At 38.8% G+C, this 17,626-nt stretch overlaps 1 protein-coding gene across 9 annotated transcripts in view; it reads left to right on the plus strand.

Annotated features, from left to right (window-relative positions):
• Positions 1-16,952, plus strand: part of LOC113683250 (protein sidekick-1-like) — a 51,567-nt gene extending 34,615 nt beyond the window's left edge. For 4 of the 9 annotated variants that reach the window (XM_089187361.1, XM_089187365.1, XM_089187364.1 and 1 more), the window contains 12 exons: positions 257-571; positions 2,313-2,627; positions 3,438-3,752; positions 4,273-4,587; positions 8,932-9,246; positions 10,493-10,792; positions 11,021-11,141; positions 11,240-11,549; positions 11,819-11,861; positions 12,181-12,447; positions 12,727-13,011; positions 15,522-16,952. In XM_089187361.1, the coding sequence (XP_089043487.1) occupies positions 257-571; positions 2,313-2,627; positions 3,438-3,752; positions 4,273-4,587; positions 8,932-9,246; positions 10,493-10,792; positions 11,021-11,141; positions 11,240-11,549; positions 11,819-11,861; positions 12,181-12,447; positions 12,727-13,011; positions 15,522-15,895 (3,275 nt within the window). In that variant the 3' untranslated portion in view covers positions 15,896-16,952. The remainder of the gene's footprint in view (positions 1-256; positions 572-2,312; positions 2,628-3,437; positions 3,753-4,272; positions 4,588-8,931; positions 9,247-10,492; positions 10,793-11,020; positions 11,142-11,239; positions 11,550-11,818; positions 11,862-12,180; positions 12,448-12,726; positions 13,012-15,521) is intronic. The other 5 variants (XR_016181091.1, XR_016181092.1, XM_089187363.1 and 2 more) reach the window with 5 other exon arrangements.
• Positions 16,953-17,626: the final 674 nt, after the last annotated feature.

Below are 17,626 nucleotides of genomic sequence, written 5' to 3' on the forward strand. Positions count from 1 at the left end.
CTTTTCATGCAAAATTTTTGTGTACTAGAAAGCAGTAAGAAATAATTCTTCCATGCTAGGGTTTTGTTTGTTTGACTTAATCCTTTTTTTTTAATATAAAAGCATTCGTCTGTAAAAAAGGTTGTTCATGGCTTCTTCGAAACCTTTAAAAGTAATTTTTATTCCTGAAATTGCAATAACACGAAATAGTGAAAGTGTAGGGTTAAAAAAATGTCACTCGGATACATTTAATCTAAGATATACTTTTTGCCTTTAGAACCCAGTGGTGCACCACAAGCTGTTACAGTTGATGTGACATCTTCTAGAGGTATCTCCGTCTCATGGGATCCTGTCGTTGCTGATGATCGAAATGGAATTATCAAAGGATACATCGTGAGTTATCAAGCCTTACCAAATGGTTACATCGTCGCTAAGATCCTTAATATTACTAATGACGCACAGAATAATAGACAAACGGTGACTTTAGTTGGTCTAAATGAGTTTGCAAACTACAGCATTGGGGTTTTAGCATTTACTATTTCTGGAAATGGACCAGCAAGCGTTGGGCAGGTTGTGGAGACACTGGAAGACAGTAAGTTTTATGCCAGCATCTGTGCTATTGTTACTTTTATTGCGTTTGTTCTTACTTTTAATTGCATTATATCGGCAGCACTGTCAATTTTCTTACAACATTTTAATTGTCGCTAATACGAAGAAAAGAGAACTAGATAGAGATGTTAGTGATATTTTGTGCCTATGACGTTAACGAAATGACCAATGATACGTCAGCCAAATGACCTGGAACATTAGGGAAACCACCTTGACCGTTAGCGAACTGGTCACTAGTGAAACGGCTGCAATTTCCTCAGTGCTCAGCTGAGCCTTCGAAAGATTTTTGGCTAGAACAAAAGGGTTATTATTGATGAGATCTTAAAATTGCAACAAGTCACCAAATTCCGTTTCCAACTTTCTTAAGAAGTGTTACTTTGCTGATTTGAATCTTCTAGTTGCTGCCATTGATGACCAAATGAATCATCCTACGTAGCACGTTAACTTTTTCTCAGATCAAACATCTTAACTAGCTTGGGATTTTCTAATGTATCTAATCGAATAAACCCAAACGGTTTGTCATAGCTTTGCGATTCGTTATTATGTGAAATAATTGGTTCTATTCGAAACAGATTCGCCTTCCAAGCATGAGTACTTGTTTGTTTTGTCTGGTCAGTTATAACCTCAATAGCTCCGGTAGTGGAGGTTTCTATGAACCGAAGACCTTATTCAACCGTGGACCGACGACCTAAGACCCAAAAGCGAGAGATCGCGCGCTACAATTTGTGAGGCGTTGAAATACACGTTATTGATAGTATCCTCGTTTGTACAAGCCTACTAATAAAGAATTTCTTGTGGAAAGGCCAATGACTCTGCTATCATATGTAGCAATAGCATCCTTTCTCATCATGACTTCTGCTCGTTTTAGGCTCTTCTCGACGAAGCCTTTGCTCTTCTGCGTTTTCCATTTTTTGAGAAATTTTCTCCAACTCTTGCTTCATTTACGCTATTTCCTCCTATAGCTGACCGGAAGAATTTCTCCTGCTCTGGCAGTCTCCGCCAAATCAAGCAGTAGACTGTGATTTTTCATGATAATAATTATAATAATGATAATAATAAAAATAATTTTTCACGACAAGGCCGTTTCGTTTGGTCTGTTCTTATCCGTCGTTGAGATCTTGTTACTATACTAAGCCAACTGTTTGATTTCAAGTGCTTTCGTTGACGAAAGATACAGATTCCGGCGTCAAGTCTTTATCTTTGTGTTTTTTATTTACCAACTATGTTTTTGAATGCGTCCTGAAACGGCAAGGTTACGAATGGACTAGAACTTTGAAACACTTCCCTATCTTGGAACTTACCCTTGATATATTGCGAGTTTGACTTACTGATTTCATTTAAGTTTTCTTTGAAATCAAATCAATTTATTTGGCTGTAAGCCTGGTACATGGTTTTGAAATGATGTTCAATATTTCACGTACTGATTTATTTGCAACGATAAACAAAGAAGGCATTGGAAATAATCATTTTACTTCCTCGTTTCCATGTTGAGAAGTACTCCAAATACACGAAAAAATTGCGAAAGCTACATTTTCACGATTGCTATGAAATGAATTTGTAAAGTCTTTAACTTAAACCTTTAATCAGATAATACTCACATTTTCTCCCCTAGAGAACCCTACTGTGGCCAACGAACTAATAAGAGTGAGAGTGTAAACTCAATAATTGTTGCTGATATGATTTATCGAAGATGTACTTTTTTAACTTCATGATTTTGCCTTTAGTACCAAGTAATGCACCACAAGCCGTTACAGTTAGTGCGACATCTTCTATAAGTATCTTTGTCTCTTGGGATCCTGTCATTGCTGATGATCGAAATGGAATTATCAAAGGATATAAAGTAAATTATCAAGCCTTACCAAATGGTGACATGGCCGCCAAATTTCTCAATATCACCAGAGCGCAACAGAATAAAAGACAAACAGTCACTTTAGATCATCTGAATGAGTTTACAAACTACAGTATAGGAGTGTTAGCATTTACTGCTTTCGGAAATGGACCAGCAAGCGTTGTCCAGGTTGTGGAGACACTGGAGGACAGTAAGTTTTATGCCAGCATCTGTGTTGTTATTGTTTCTTCTATTGTGTTTGTTCTTGCATTTAATTAAATCATATTGGACGCAGAAACAGTACTTTGGGATACTGAGTGTTTTATATTTGTCCAAGCTTTTTGTTTTAGTTTCGATTTTCTTATGTTTGGTACAAAGTATTAATGTAACAGATAGCAAAAGGCGTATATGTTGTTGACAGTAAGTAACTCTTAGGGGCTCCTTCAGCAGTGTAAGTCTCCTTTCACGGCATTTGCGACAGTTCAACTTCTAGTCTTACAAGCCTCCTTGAAAAGATATTGACGTACAAAATTGACGAAGTAAACTTTATAATAGTTGCAAAAATTGAGATGTACTTTGTAACTCTAAAATCCAGTGGCCGCCAAAGGCTAAGTCTTCTGAATATATGTCCTTTTTTTCTTTTAAGCTATTACGGATTTTTGTTGGTAATGTTGTTTACTTTTGAGCCTCTTACTTTTTATGCAAAATCTTTGTGTACCAGAAAGTAGTAGGCAATATTCCTTCCGTTCTAGTTTGTTTCGAGGGTTTTGTTTTTTGTTTTTTGTTAAATTATTGAATTATTTTTCATTCTTTTATTTGTTTATTTTTCTATAAATGCGGACGCATTCGTTTGGAAACTGTTCAGAGTTTCTTCGAAACTTGTAAAGATAGTTCTCTTAAACATTATTTATTAACTCCTGAAATTGCAATCACATGATAGATCGAACGTTTAGAGTTAAAAAAATGTCGTCGATATATTCAATGTTAGATGTACTTTGTAAATTCATGACTTTGTGTTTAGAACCAAGTAATGCACCACAAGCAGTTACAGTTAGTGCTACATCCTCTAGAGGTATCTCCGTCTCATGGGATCCTATCGTTGCTGACGGTCGAAATGGAATTATCAGAGGATACATCGTGAATTATCAAGCATTACCAAATGGTTACATCGTCGCTAAGATCCTCAATATTACTTATGAGGAACAGAATAATAGACAAACAGTCACTTTAGATAATCTTAATGAGTTTACAAACTACAGTATAGGAGTGTTAGCATTTACTGCTTTCGGAAATGGACCAGCAAGCGTTGTCCAGGTTGTGGAGACACTGGAAGACAGTAAGTTTTATGCCAGCATCTGTGCTGTTATTGTTACTTTTATTGTGTTCGTTCTTGCATTTAATTAAATCACATTGAACGCAGAAACAGTACTTTGGGATACTGAGTGTTTTATATTTGTCCAGCCTTTCTATTTTATTTTCTATTATCATTTAAGCTATTCCGGATTTTTTTAGTAATGTTATTTACTTCGGAGCCTATTACTTTTTATGCAAAATCTTTGTGTACCAAAAAGTGGTAGGCAATATTCCTTCCGTTGTAGTTTGTTTCGAGGGTTTTGTTTTTTGTTAATATTATTGAGTTATTTTTCATTCTTTTATTTGTTTATTTTCAATGCGAACGCATTCGTTTGGAAACTGTTCACAGCTTCTTTGACAACTTGTAAAGATGGTTCTCTTAAACATCATTTATTAACTCCTGAAATTGCAATAACATGAAAGATTGAAAGTTTAGACTTAAAAAGTGTCGTCGATATATTTAATGTTAGATATACTTTATAATTTCATGATTTTGTGTTTAGAACCAAGTAATACACCACAAGCAGTTACAGTTAGTGTTACATCCTCTAGAAGTATCTCCGTCTCATGGGATCCTGTTATTGCTGATGATCGAAATGGAATTATCAAAGGATACATCGTGAATTATCAAGCATTACCAAATGGTTACATCGTCGCCAAGATTCTCAATATTACTAATGAGAAACAGAATATTAGACAAACAGTGACTTTAGTTGGTCTAAACGAGTTTACAAACTACAGCATTGAGGTGTTAGCATTTACTATTTTTGGAAATGGACCAGCAAGCGTTGGACAGGTCGTGGAGACACTGGGAGACAGTAAGTTTTATGTCAGCATCTGCGCTGTTATTGTTACTTTTATTGTGTTTCTTCTTGCTTCTAATTGCATCATATCGGCAGCACTGTCAATTTTCTTACAACATTTTAACTGTCGCTATTTCGAAGAAAAGAAAACTGCATAGAGATGTTAGTGAAATTGTATGCCAATGACGTTAACGAAATGACCAATGATACGTCAGCCAAATGACCTGGAACTTTAGGGAAAGGGAAGAAGGGAAAGAGAAAAAATACAAAACGGAGATCTTCGCGAAGATGCTTCGTCAGGCCACGAAATACATGATGTCGCTCGCTACGCTTTATGAGACGTTGAAATAGACGTTATTGATAAGGTCTTCATTTTGCAGAAAAAGAAGGGGTCAAACAACAGTGAAATGCATGTTGACCGAGGTCTTTTCTGCGTTTTTGTGGACCTGAATAAAGTTAAGGTCCATAAAAATGAAATAAAACAACAGGACTCATGTCCAGCCATCTTGACCAAACAAGCCTACTAATAAAGAATTTCTGGTAGAGGAAAAATATTTCGCTTTAAAAAGACTCAAGAATGATATGTTGAATTTGAAAGCCGGGAAAGAGACGCAACTGTTGCAGCACAATATACCTAGGAGAGTCTTCTGTTTTCTTTGTTTTACTGTCTTCTGCCACTTTTTGCGACTACATCGCCTACATTGTTCAACAGTTGCGAACTTTGCAAGTCCGTTCCACCTAAGTCTTTCCTTGAGCGGGGTCAAAGCGGGCAATCCCGAGCAGGCAGGATGGGCTCACCTTGCCCACCCGGTTAGCCAATCAGAACACAGGATTTGCTTCATATTCCCCACGGGTGCTGCCAGCGATATAATAACGTGCATTAAAACCTCAAGCTCTTCTTTTAGCCCATCTCCTTTTCTTTCCGGGTGGTATATACCAGTCGTTGTCCCTCGGCTTCATCTGAGGTCTCATGGGATTGCGCCTCTATCTTGCTTACAAGTGGAGCACTTACTCTAATAGAGGCTGAGTACTCCGCATCCGCACTATCAGATGGATTTATGAGCCCAAGACCACCCATACGCACCGGCAATGCTACTAGATCGCGCTCTGCCTTAGAACAGTTACGTCCTATGAGCGATGGTATAAGCACATCCGAGATTGCACGCTCTAAGGGCTGCAGTAGGGTCTCGATATCCGGCAATGTTCTCATAAAGTACGTCCACCGATGTCTAAGCCCAAATGTGAATGCTGCATAACTAGCTTGTGGCTGAGATCTTGCAAACTCCGCCAACCTCGTCACTTCTCCCACCCGATCTTCTACCTTGACACCCACATAATGATCAAGATAGGACCGTGAGCCCAGCGCAGCGCCCAGGTGTTTGCGCCCCTCGGTAGTGATGTTAATACCAGTCCCTGCGAACATTTCCTTTGCGCGACCTTCCTTTTCCGGCTTAACAACAAGCCAACACTTCTTGGGATTGGGATAATATCCAAGGGGCGAACAAGCCTGCCTCAACTCGTCCCACCATTGCTTGACCTCTTTTAGGGCGCCTGCTCCAGTAGCATCATCCGTGAACCAGCATTGCTTCGCAGTGCTACGGTTATGAAGTAGCGATATTAGCGGTTGTAAGCTGACCGCATACAGTGACATAGCTAAGGGGTCTCCCTGTGTGGTTCCTTCTGCAGATTTGAGTTCACTACCACCAACCAAAAAGGCGCGCAGGAGCTCGATAAGTGTTGATTACATATGTGGCGATCAATGGGCATAGCACTCTGATGTTATTCAGCGCAGCCGCTCTCTTTAGTGAATTGAAGGCGTTTGAGGCGTCAACTAGTAAGGCGGCATCAGTTTCATCGGCTTCAAAGATATTGCGCATGGCATGTATGGCGGCTTCCCCTCCACTCTTCTGACCAGCGCACACTTGCATGGCCCCGCTTGCGTTGATCACATCTTGTTTTACAACTCTAGTGACGCATTTGCCTATTATTCTTCTAATCACCTCGCCCACGCCGATTGGGCGAACCTCGCCATTGCCTTTGTCAAGCGGAATAAGGCGACTGGCTAAGATAGGCTCAATGGTCAGCGGATCAACAAATTCTGTGCACAGCCTTCTTGTGAGTGTAGCAATGGACTCACATAGGTTGATACTTGATCTCTTAAAAGACTTGCTTGCCAAGATCCTCTTAAAACCATTGGCGTCCACACCCGAAGGGCCGCCAGACCCTTTAGTTCTCAATGCCGCTTCTCTCACAAACTCTCCATTGATTTCTTGGTACACTGAGTTAGGCATGTCTTCCACGGGCCCGAACAACAGTGACCCTAGTTTAGCCCTCTGCGCATCAGGGTGTTTTTCTCTTAGTTGCCTTACAGCATCATCGGTCAGTGGTAATACTCCTCCACTATCATCCTCACTGAGATATCGTAGGGCCGAATTAATGTGGCCTCCATGACCAGCTTTGCAAAAATGCGCGCTTTATTTGGTGGATCATTCTTGTTCGACTTTAATAAGCGCCGTTGGATCATTCTCCCTTCGCGTAATAGAGACTCGATCTCGCCATTTCTCCACAGTGTTAACCGTTTCGTAAGACATTTTTGATGTTCCTTTGCTTTTGACCGCTGACCAGGCTTTTGTAGCGCAGTAGCGAGGAGAACAATAGCGGCTTTTAGCGCAAGGTGTTGCATGGGTGATCTATTGTTCCAGTCGTCAATAAGCTTCGTTAACTGGTCAATAAAGTCACGACCAGTTTTACCATACGGGACCAAGAAGGTGTTTTTTCTCCATGTTGTTATTTCATTATATGCATCATCGATCGTAGCAGTGGTGATTGTTATCATTCCCCCGTCGGAACTTCGGCCCCAGTTGACCGATCCTGGCAAGTTGACTGTCGCATAAGTAGGTAGACACTCAGAAACATCATCAGACACATCCGGCCAATCGCCCATTGTAATTCTGCTTTCCATTGGGATTTGCAGCGGCTCTGCGCTATGCAAATTCAGGCCTCTTGTTGGAGAATTAGCATTTCCACTTTCTCTATTTTGATTGTTTTGACTTTCATTTTCAATATTTTCCTGACTAGATTATTCACTTGTAGATGTGATGTTCCCCGGATCCTCGACACTTCTCTCTCTGATGGATAGATCTGTTCCATTATCTCTTATTTTCTCCAACCTCGATGCCTTGTCCCGTAGATTTTGGCTCTTCAATTGTAAATTCTTTTACCCCATATCATCTTACAACTCCTTCATAACGTCAATATATCCTATTTTCCTTCCATTCTCGTTGTAAGGAGGATTCTCTGAAGAAATAAGCTCCTGCGCTTTTTTCTTGCGCTCCAAAATATCCTTATTCATCTGTTCTGTCCATTTTACTTTCAGCTTCCTCGCCTGACGTGTCATGGCATTCAGTCCTCCTCGAAGTTGGAAAGCTTCAAATCGAAGCTCCAGATAGTTTATTCAGATAAGATTATGTGCAATTTTCAAGCCAGGGAAATGACACGACACGCTGAAATTGTGTTCATTTAAAAGATTTCGGCCGTGTGTAATTCAATTTCGCTTAAAGTTAGAGATCTCCAGGTTATCTGAAGCCAGAAGCCTGCGATGCTCCAAAACATGCCACGCATAATGATGATAACGATAATAATAATAATAATTATTATAATGATATTAATAATGTTTTCAATCATCCGAGCAATACCTTTTCACAACGAGGCCGTTTCGTTTGGTCAGTTCTTAGCAGTCGTTGAGATTTTGATTCTATACTATCACCAACTGTTTGCTTTCAAGTGCTTTCGCTGACAAAAGATAGATTCCGGTGTTAAGTACTTATCTTTGTGTTTTTTATTTATCAACTATGTCTGTTGAATGCGTCCTAAAACGGGAAGGTTACGAATCGACTAGAACTTTGAAACATTTCACCATCTTGGAACTTACCCTTGATACATTGCGAGTTTGACTTAATGATTTCATTTAAGTTTCCTTTCATATCAAATTAATAAATTTGGCTGTAAGCCTGAAACATTGTTTTGAAATGATGTTCAATGTTTCATGTACTGATTTATTTGCACTGATAAACAAAGAAGGCATTGGAAATAATCTTTTTATTGTCAGTCTCATTTCAATGTTGAGAAGTACTTCTTCAAATACACGAAAAAATAGTTAAAGCTACATTTTCACGATTGCTATCAAGTGAATTTGTAAAGTCTTTGACATAAACTTTTAATCGGATAGTACTTACATTTTCTCCTCTAGAGAATCCTACTGTGGCCAACGAACTAATGAGTGAGAGTGCAAACTCAAAAGTTGTTGCTGATATGATTTATCGAAGATGTACTTTTTTAACTTCATGATTTTGCCTTTAGTACCAAGTAATGCACCACAAGCTGTTACAGTTAGTGCGACATCTTCTATAAGTATCTTTGTCTCTTGGGATCCTGTCATTGCTGATGATCGAAATGGAATTATCAAAGGATATAAAGTGAATTATCAAGCCTTACCAAATGGTGACATGGCCGCCAAATTTCTCAATATCACCAGAGCGCAACAGAATAAAAGACAAAGAATGAGTTTAGATAATCTGAATGAGTTTACAAACTACAGCATTGGAGTGTTAGCATTTACTGCTTTTGGGAATGGACCAGCAAGTGTTGGCCAGGTCGTAGAGACACTGGAAGACAGTAAGTTTTATGTCAACATCTGTGCTGTTATTGTTACTTTTATTGTGTTTGTTCTTGCATTTAATCGCATCATATCAGCAACAATGTCCATTCCTTTATGGAAGATTTGTTTCTTTACATAGCAGTTTTTTCCCATGGACACATAAACTTTACTCTTTGATACTGAGTGTTTCATAGTCTCCGAGGATTTTTTATTGGTTTTGATCGTGTTGCAAAATTCAATATAAAAGGCGTTTGTCCTCTTGAGAGTGGGTAACTGTTAAAGGATTTATAAGACAGTGGAAGTTTCCTTTTGCCAAGTTCTCGTTCACAGATTTTGCGACAGTATAATATCTGGTGATACAAGCTTTCGTGAAAATAGGGTGACGGAAGATTGACGAAGTAAACTTTATGAAATTAAAGTTGCTAAAATTCATGATGATTTACTTTTTAACATCTTGATGTAACCTGTAAAACTCTGTGGGCCACCGGAAGCTACATTATCTTTAAAAACAACAGCATTAGAATGTTAGCATTTCCCATTTTTTGAAATGGACTAGCAAGTGTTGCCCAGGTTGTGGTAAAGTCTAACTTTGAGATTGATTTATTGTGTGTACGCACGTAAGTAACTTGTTTCCTTAAGCCATAGAGAAAGAACAATGACTGAGCTTCCACTTGTTACAGTCTTAAATAATCACTCTTCCATTACGTCACTCCAATCACTACTTTGAAAAAAGAACAGGTGAAGAAGGCAAATTGGTTAAAATATATGATGGGTACGAAGGACGAGGTGCAATTTCATTGTCAGGAAACTTTTTTTTGTTTGTTTTGGTTTGAGGCTTTAAAATTGTGCTCGTAAAACAAAGAATGTGCAGGGGTACGAATGATGCAGGTATACACTATCTTGCCAACTGTAAGGGTATGCAACGATGCATACATTTGTGTACAGTCTGTTTTGTCGATTCTTTCAAATTAGAAACGATAATTTCTCCTAGTCATGATATACTTTTAGTTTCCTTTGTTTCGCCGTCTGTTCTTAAATTGTTCTTAACTATAATTCGAAGTGCAAGATGAAGCTGTGGTAAAAAAAGAAAAATTCTAGAATTTATGCACCCTGTTTTCTGTTCACTGCAGCGTAATGGTTTTGATACGCTTTGAATCAGTTGCAAGAGATCATTTGATTTTAAACTAACATTCTATGATGGAGCGTTTCGTACTCACCGATAACTAAATGTGAAACTGTTATTAAATGGTTTTCCTCCATTAGAACCAAGTCGCGGAGCAGAAAATGTTTCATCTAGTGAAGTAAACTATACGACAAACAAAATCACTTGGGCAGAACTTCCTAAAGAGGCGGCAAATGGCGTTATTAAACTTTATGAAGTCCGTCTCGAGTTAAAGGAGAGCTGTTTGAAGGTTGACTTTACCTTTCATTCGATGAACACAACCAAATCAAGTGTATTACTGACTGGCTTCTGGATGTGCGCAAAGTATGAAGTGTCCGTTAGAGGTTACACTGTGGCAGGGCCTGGACCCTATAGCAAAGCTATAGTCGCTCAAACAAAAAGTAGGTTGGAAAAGTGAAACTAATGATCTGTTGCAGAGTTTTCATCAAGTTATATAATTTTTTTTGTGTCCCGTACCTTGTCCTTATCCTAAACCTTAACAAACACGGCAAAGTGTTCAGCATTTTCGTTGCCTGCGTCCCAATGACATAGTGTAGCCAGATTACTAACCTATTGAGTTTTTATTTTCAATGTGGGTGTAAGTTCAGTCCTTTCTTTTGCTTGCACAGGTTTGAAATTATCCCAAACGTGGTCAAAAGAAACACCATCTCCACCTTCCTTCTCTCAGATTCCAAGTGGAGAAGGCATAACAGCAAACATAACATTACCACGCTTTCCAGGGAATGCAAAGTATGAGCCCTTTTATTCAACTCTTTTTTCTTTTTTAAGTGAAGAATTTGCAAATCTTCTAAGCTTTATGCGGAATCAATGAACATCCTACTTCACAGGTTCTTTCAAGTCATTGTTATAAGATACAGCTTGGACTATACTGGTGTGGTTAACTCACCTGAGAGTTTAACACCGAAGGATTTAATGACGTATGAAGAGACCCACAAATCTCCGGTTCCTGCAGCATATATCACTTTTCAGTTTAGAGGGCAGGACTTTAATGTGTTCCGAAAATTTGTTGTTGGAGATGGAGGACATTCAAGCAGTAAACCAAGAAATAGGAGAGGCAGTGATGGGGAGGTCTTTCTTAACAAACCACTCCAGCCAAATACCAATTACAGAGTGTTTCTCAGAGCTTTTATAGAGAAGGTAAAGTGACGAACGTCCTCTTTTGAAAATGCAAATTTCTAGGACAAAATTCAATCTTGTTTCACTCGCATTACATTCAACCATCGCTTAGCAAGTTACGTGCCACATTTCGGCCAATCAGTCAGTCAATCGGTCCGTCAGATGCAATCTTCATTGACGCCTTTGATTTCAATTGCACGATGGGGAACAAGTAAAAATACTTTGGGTACAGAAAAAAATCTTAGAGTTTTATGGATGATTTCTTTCTTCCTGCTTTTTTTTTATTGCAGATGGTGTACTTTTCTAGTAACTTCGTAACGATTGAAACCAAAGGTAAAGTTCATAGAATTCGTTTGTCACTGAAACGACAAATTTTTAACCAACTCGAACAAATAAATTATTTATTGCTTATGTCAATGAACAGCTACTTCAACAACCCTTTAGGCAATAAATCACGGAGTACTAGTTTCTTTATTTTCTCTGAAAGACATCCCGTTTGTTAGGCTCTCGCATTCGAATTCATTGAGACCCTTATTTTATATGCCCTTTAAAAGGTAGATCCCGGGTAATTTCTTTTTTCTCTCTGAGAAAAGGATCCTTCCATTTTGTTATTGATGTAAAAACTGCCGCTAACTTAGTGAAATTCTACCAGGCGAGCCCGCCGTCAAAGACCTACCGGAAAGAACCATTTTTCAAGTCGGCGATGTGGTAGTATTAACATGTGAGGCTACTGGAGATCCTAAGCCTTCTGTTACATGGAGTAAAGATGGAAATACCAGTATACCACGGGCTCAGTTCAGAAACGATGACCACATTCTTGTCATTCAAGAGGTCGCACCTAGTGACGGAGGCATTTACGAATGCAGAGCATCAAACGTTTTTGGCCAACGCCGAACAGCTACAGCAGTGATCATTGCTGGTAAGTATCATCAACCGTGGTATGACTGGCCACAAAATGAAATTTGTCCTTTACGCGAGCAGAAGCTAAATACGATTGATGTCAGATTTCATGTGTGAAATATTCGAACCCAGGACCCCATGAACTTTCAAATTACGGGTAGAAGCTATGCTTATCAGCTTTCAGAAAGTATTGGAAGTTTTTTTTATTAAACGTTCTCCTGCAAACGCCACCTACTCTTATTTTTTGGCTATATGAAAGATGTTGAATCTAACCTTTTTACCTCCTTTTTAAACTCAGTGCCACCCAGCATCATGAAAGACGTTTCACCTAGATCAGTTCTATGTGCAAAGGAAACTTCATGTTCTTTGCTATGCCACGCGACTAGTGACATTCTATTTAACTACTCTTGGGCAAGGAATGGCCAGGCTTTAGCTGGCCATAACATCAAAGTCATGAACAACAGTGTTATTATCACTCCTCTTGATGATCAAGATTTTGGAGATTATGTCTGTCACGCCACAAACTCATTTGGATCTACATCTTACAAAATAACTTTGTCAGAGAGCAGAATGGAAGAAAATAGTAAGTGTTGTCAATGTTAAACGCTTTCAACGTTCAAGAAACAATTGATCCTTTATAGTTATATCTGATTGCGTAGGTAGTGTCTACGGATACTTAACTACTTCCACAGTGAGATATGAGATGATCGTACGAAATAAGAGTCATGGCCAAATTATAAACGTTTGTACTGGAATATTTACAACCGATGTTAGGAATATAAAATACAATCACATTCTCAATAAAAATATATCTCACCTTACTTCCACAATGTATCGCTTGTTATCTGACCGCTCACTACGTTGAAAAGAACCCATTTTAGCGAGTTATCCATTTCTAGGTTACTACGTACATAAGAGAAGCCCAAAGGCTGCACACTCCATCTCCGGACGCCTGAGCCGAGAAGCGGAAAATCCAAGCTCAAAATGACCGGGCGGCCATAAACCCATCACAGAATCCAAGCACATATACTGTAGTTTCATTTCAATTCACTAAAAACTAAACTCAATCTTCTCCGTGAAACCGACGCTAAGCCGCAGTTTGCCTCAAAAATTTCTAGTTTACACGTTTCTAACGGCCCGCGTACATAGTCACCCTGATACACGACCGTTGAACACTGGCATGATAACCCTGCCTTATTTGCAAATTGTGCCTTGCCGGGAACCACACCGTCACTTGGCACCCGTGGTTCTAAAACAATTTGTAGATGATAGGTGACAGTGAGGCGAGGCTCAAATTGAAAAGAAGGCAGGGTTAGAAAACTGGAAATTTTTGAAGAAAAATGCTGTTTAGCGTCGGTTTCACAAGGAAGATTGAGTCTTTAGTGAATTGAAATTAAACTACAGTATATGTGCTTAGATTCTGCGATGGATTTGTGGCCGCCCAGTCCTTTTGAGCTTGGATTTTTCGCTTTTCGGATCGGGCGTTTGGAAATGGAGTGTGCAGCCTTAGGCTTCTCTTATGTACGTGGTAAATCTAGAAAAGGATAACTCGCCAAAGTGGGCTCTTTTCAACATAATAAGCGGTCAAATAACAAGTGATGCACTGTGGAGGTAAGGTAAGGTATTTTTGTTGAGAATTTCATTGTATTTTTTATTCCTAAGAGCGGTGGCAGGAATGGGCTCCTGGCGGTCGTTATTCCCCTACAACCTTCATAATTTCGCCATGACTCTTATTTTGCAAGATGATCATCTCACAGCTAGAGCTTGAGCCGCCTGTGCTATGTCAAACAAGTTTTGCATGAAACGTTAAAGGAGGCTCTTCAGGGGTTTTTGACCGCGCGAAATCTGGGTGCGAACACCAGCTTTAAAAGTGTCAACATGCAAGACAAACATGGCGGCTCAATACGATCACAGTTTAACCCAATACAGTTTTTTTGGGATGGAATCTGTAATTTTCAGCAACTGCACCCGTAATATTCATAGGCCTTATACGCCTGAAAAAAAGAGGTCAATTAAACAGAAAACACCGTGGGAAAGATTGCTAAAAGGCGACGGAATCGAAAGTTTACGAATGCTCAGATACAGATTATGGCGAAGTTCTATTCCATTACGTAATGTTCTGCGACAAAGAAAATAGGGATCTTTCAAGCAAGATTTATTGTGTTTCCATCGGTGGAATTTCCTAAGATTTTCTAGTGCCTCTTGATAAAAAGAAAAGTTCGTAAGGCTAAATTTGAAATAACGGAAGAAAACACAAAATTGCAAGTAGCAAAGAAACATCCTTTGTAACCCCTCTTTTTTTCGACTTTTAAATGATCGCCAGGACATATTTTGCAAATTGTGTAAATTTTTAAGAGATTTCAGCGGGGCAAACTGAAGAAAATCAAAGGCAAAGCCAAATTATCACGAGCGCCTCCCTTCGTGAAGCCTTAGCTAAATAACGAAAATCATTTTGATAATATTTACTAAAGCAAACGATATTCCGAACCTTGCTTATCGCCTTTTGATGACATTTAGTGACATAGAAAAGCGAAATCATAAAAATTTTTAAGCAAATATTACGCTGGCGTGTACACCAACATTGACCAAAAACCCTGTGGAGCCTCCTCAATTTGAAATTAAATTATATATTTTTTTTATTTCTTATCTTTTAGTGTATTACCAGAGGAACCTACAGAGGGCCAAAATCTAAGCAAATGCGTTTACAACCGAAAAAAAAATGATAAAACGAAACGATTAAGAGGCAAAATACTTAATAAGTGTAAAAATGACAAGGACTAATGACAAAACGAAAAAAAAAAACAACAACAACAACAAACAAACAAAACAATAAACAAACAAGACGTCGGGCCATCATTTACAATTAATTTAGATTAGAACACTAGGATCAAATAATGCCAACCTCTATGCCACTTATAACTTTAGACTTGCCTTTTTTACTCAATTTGAATTTCGTTTTGACTTATTTTTTAACGAAGAAGGGTTTGATATTTTTTTATTATGTTTCATAATAATCAATAATGTGATTTCGAGGGATTTGTTTCACTCAGTGTACCTCTATTTATCTGTATATTTTCTTTTCTTTTTGAACAGATGTACAGAGCATCTTTCGGGCCAGTGACATTGCGTGGTCATGCATTGTTTTTGTGTTGCTTTTTTTTATTGGTGTATTGATATGGAGGCTTAAAAGAGCTCAGGCGAGTAACAGACCAGCGACTGCTAAGAAATCCACCTGTAGAGATACTGTCCAGTCTGTCTTTCCGCTTGAGCAGCATGCGTCAGAACCAGGGTCATATATGGAGCTACGCCCCAGGCCTTCGCAAGGACAAACACGAGTCCCCCCTGAATACCAATCCTTACAAGGGAGCCACGTGAACGCTGGGTATTACAACGTGGTTCCCGAGGAAGGAAACAAGAGGGGATCAAATGAAGAAATATATGAGGAAATAGAACTTTCTAATTGTTGATTTCTAGTTTTTTTAAGGGAGTTCATTGTTACACAATCGCATATAGATATAAATAATAACAACAACGCTGTAGCTTACTCGCCGACTACGCGTGAGATAGGAAGGTATTTAGGTGTTGTCATAAAATTTGCCTCTACAGTGGATGATTGCACAATACACTAAATCTGTTTGAAAATTGACTGTAAGGTCAGTCCGTACAATATATTATGAACTATCATTTTCCCAATTAACAAATAGAGAAGACTTGACTGTGCTCTGCTCTGTTGTAAAACACGAAGGAAGAGGCTAGAGCACGAAAGAAGTGTAGGGAGAAACGCGAGATGTAGTTGAGTATTTCTCCCCACTTCTAGAGAAACTAGAGAAAAGAAAAACTAGAGACATGGTACAATTTGCCAGATGGCGTGACAGCTTTAGCTCTATGCTCTACACTCACATAGAGCACGCTCTTTCAACCGATGAATATCCGAACTTAATTATAATAATGGATAATGGATGAAACTCGGTTCGCAACTCACAACTTGGACCTCGAACTCGGTTAGGGACCGGTAATTATATATCGCTGGGAGGGGTGCAGGGAGATTTTGTTGCGACAAAGGAGTTTTTATGTAAACTCCCTTAAAGTGTACAGACGTTTTTTTTTTTTAAATTTTATTTTCTCCCTATCTGTTGGCGAGGGAATATTTCATGATGCCCCCTCCCTCTTCTCTGCAGCCATAACAAAAGGATAGTGTTACTTCATGGATACAAGTGACACTATATCAATGCTTACGTCTCATGTACTTTTTTAAAACTAGATACTAGTTTAGATGCTAGTGAGCAGCACTGCACGAATTGAAATCACAACCTGAAACATGTTTTATTATTATTCTGAGCGCTTCTTCCGACAATAGCAGACTTCGTTAAGGAGTTTTTACAAGTAGGGAAAATAAGCTTGCATAATATACACATGGTAAATGCAATGTCTACTCTCGACCCACGCGCATACTGTGAAGCAATCGTAAAGTTTCTAATAGGTGTGACAAAGGTGTTTTAAAAGCATGACATTTTCCGAACGTTACATATACTAGTACGTGACGTGTTTAGGGGCGTCTAAGATTATTTACTTACAGAGATAAGCGAAATTTGCTGATTTGGAAACCCATTGATGATAGTCTTCTTAATACGTGCGTGGTTACAGTTAATTGTAGTCTTAAAACAAGCGCTGTAATTGACTTAGCTTTGTTTTTAAACCTAAATCATTTTGCGATTCCTGTATCGTGTTTGGCAGAACAGTGAGAACAAAAAATTGAAAGGGTTAACCCCTGGGCCCGTGGCGTCGCCAGAATTCATCTCTGGTCTCTGAAAAGAACTTAAAGCAGGACTTGTTTCTTGGTGTACCTTTTCAATTAAACTTAATAAACGCTTTCCTTTTATCAGAATGGTGGAATAACTCGAAAGGGATATATAATTACTTATTGAGATATTTCTGAAAGGTAGAATAGTGCATTGTAAACGTACCAGACAAGATACCTTTACTTTTTTGAACAGAAGTAAATCAGGAAAGGAATTGTGACTCTGGCTAATCATGTACGTAAGCTTGATTCGATCATTTTTGTTTTCTTGAGCTGAGCTTATCAAGAAATTCGATAAGGGTTTCCTTAGGACCTGCCCAGATAGCAACTGATGATGTCATCTTTAAACCGCTTAGAGCAACTGATGACGTCATCGTTAATCCGCTTATATAGCGTTAAG

The sequence above is a fragment of the Pocillopora damicornis genome, chromosome 11 (assembly GCF_964200805.1).
Source record: "Pocillopora damicornis chromosome 11, jaPocDami1.2, whole genome shotgun sequence".
Classification (NCBI taxonomy): Eukaryota; Metazoa; Cnidaria; class Anthozoa; order Scleractinia; family Pocilloporidae; genus Pocillopora; species Pocillopora damicornis.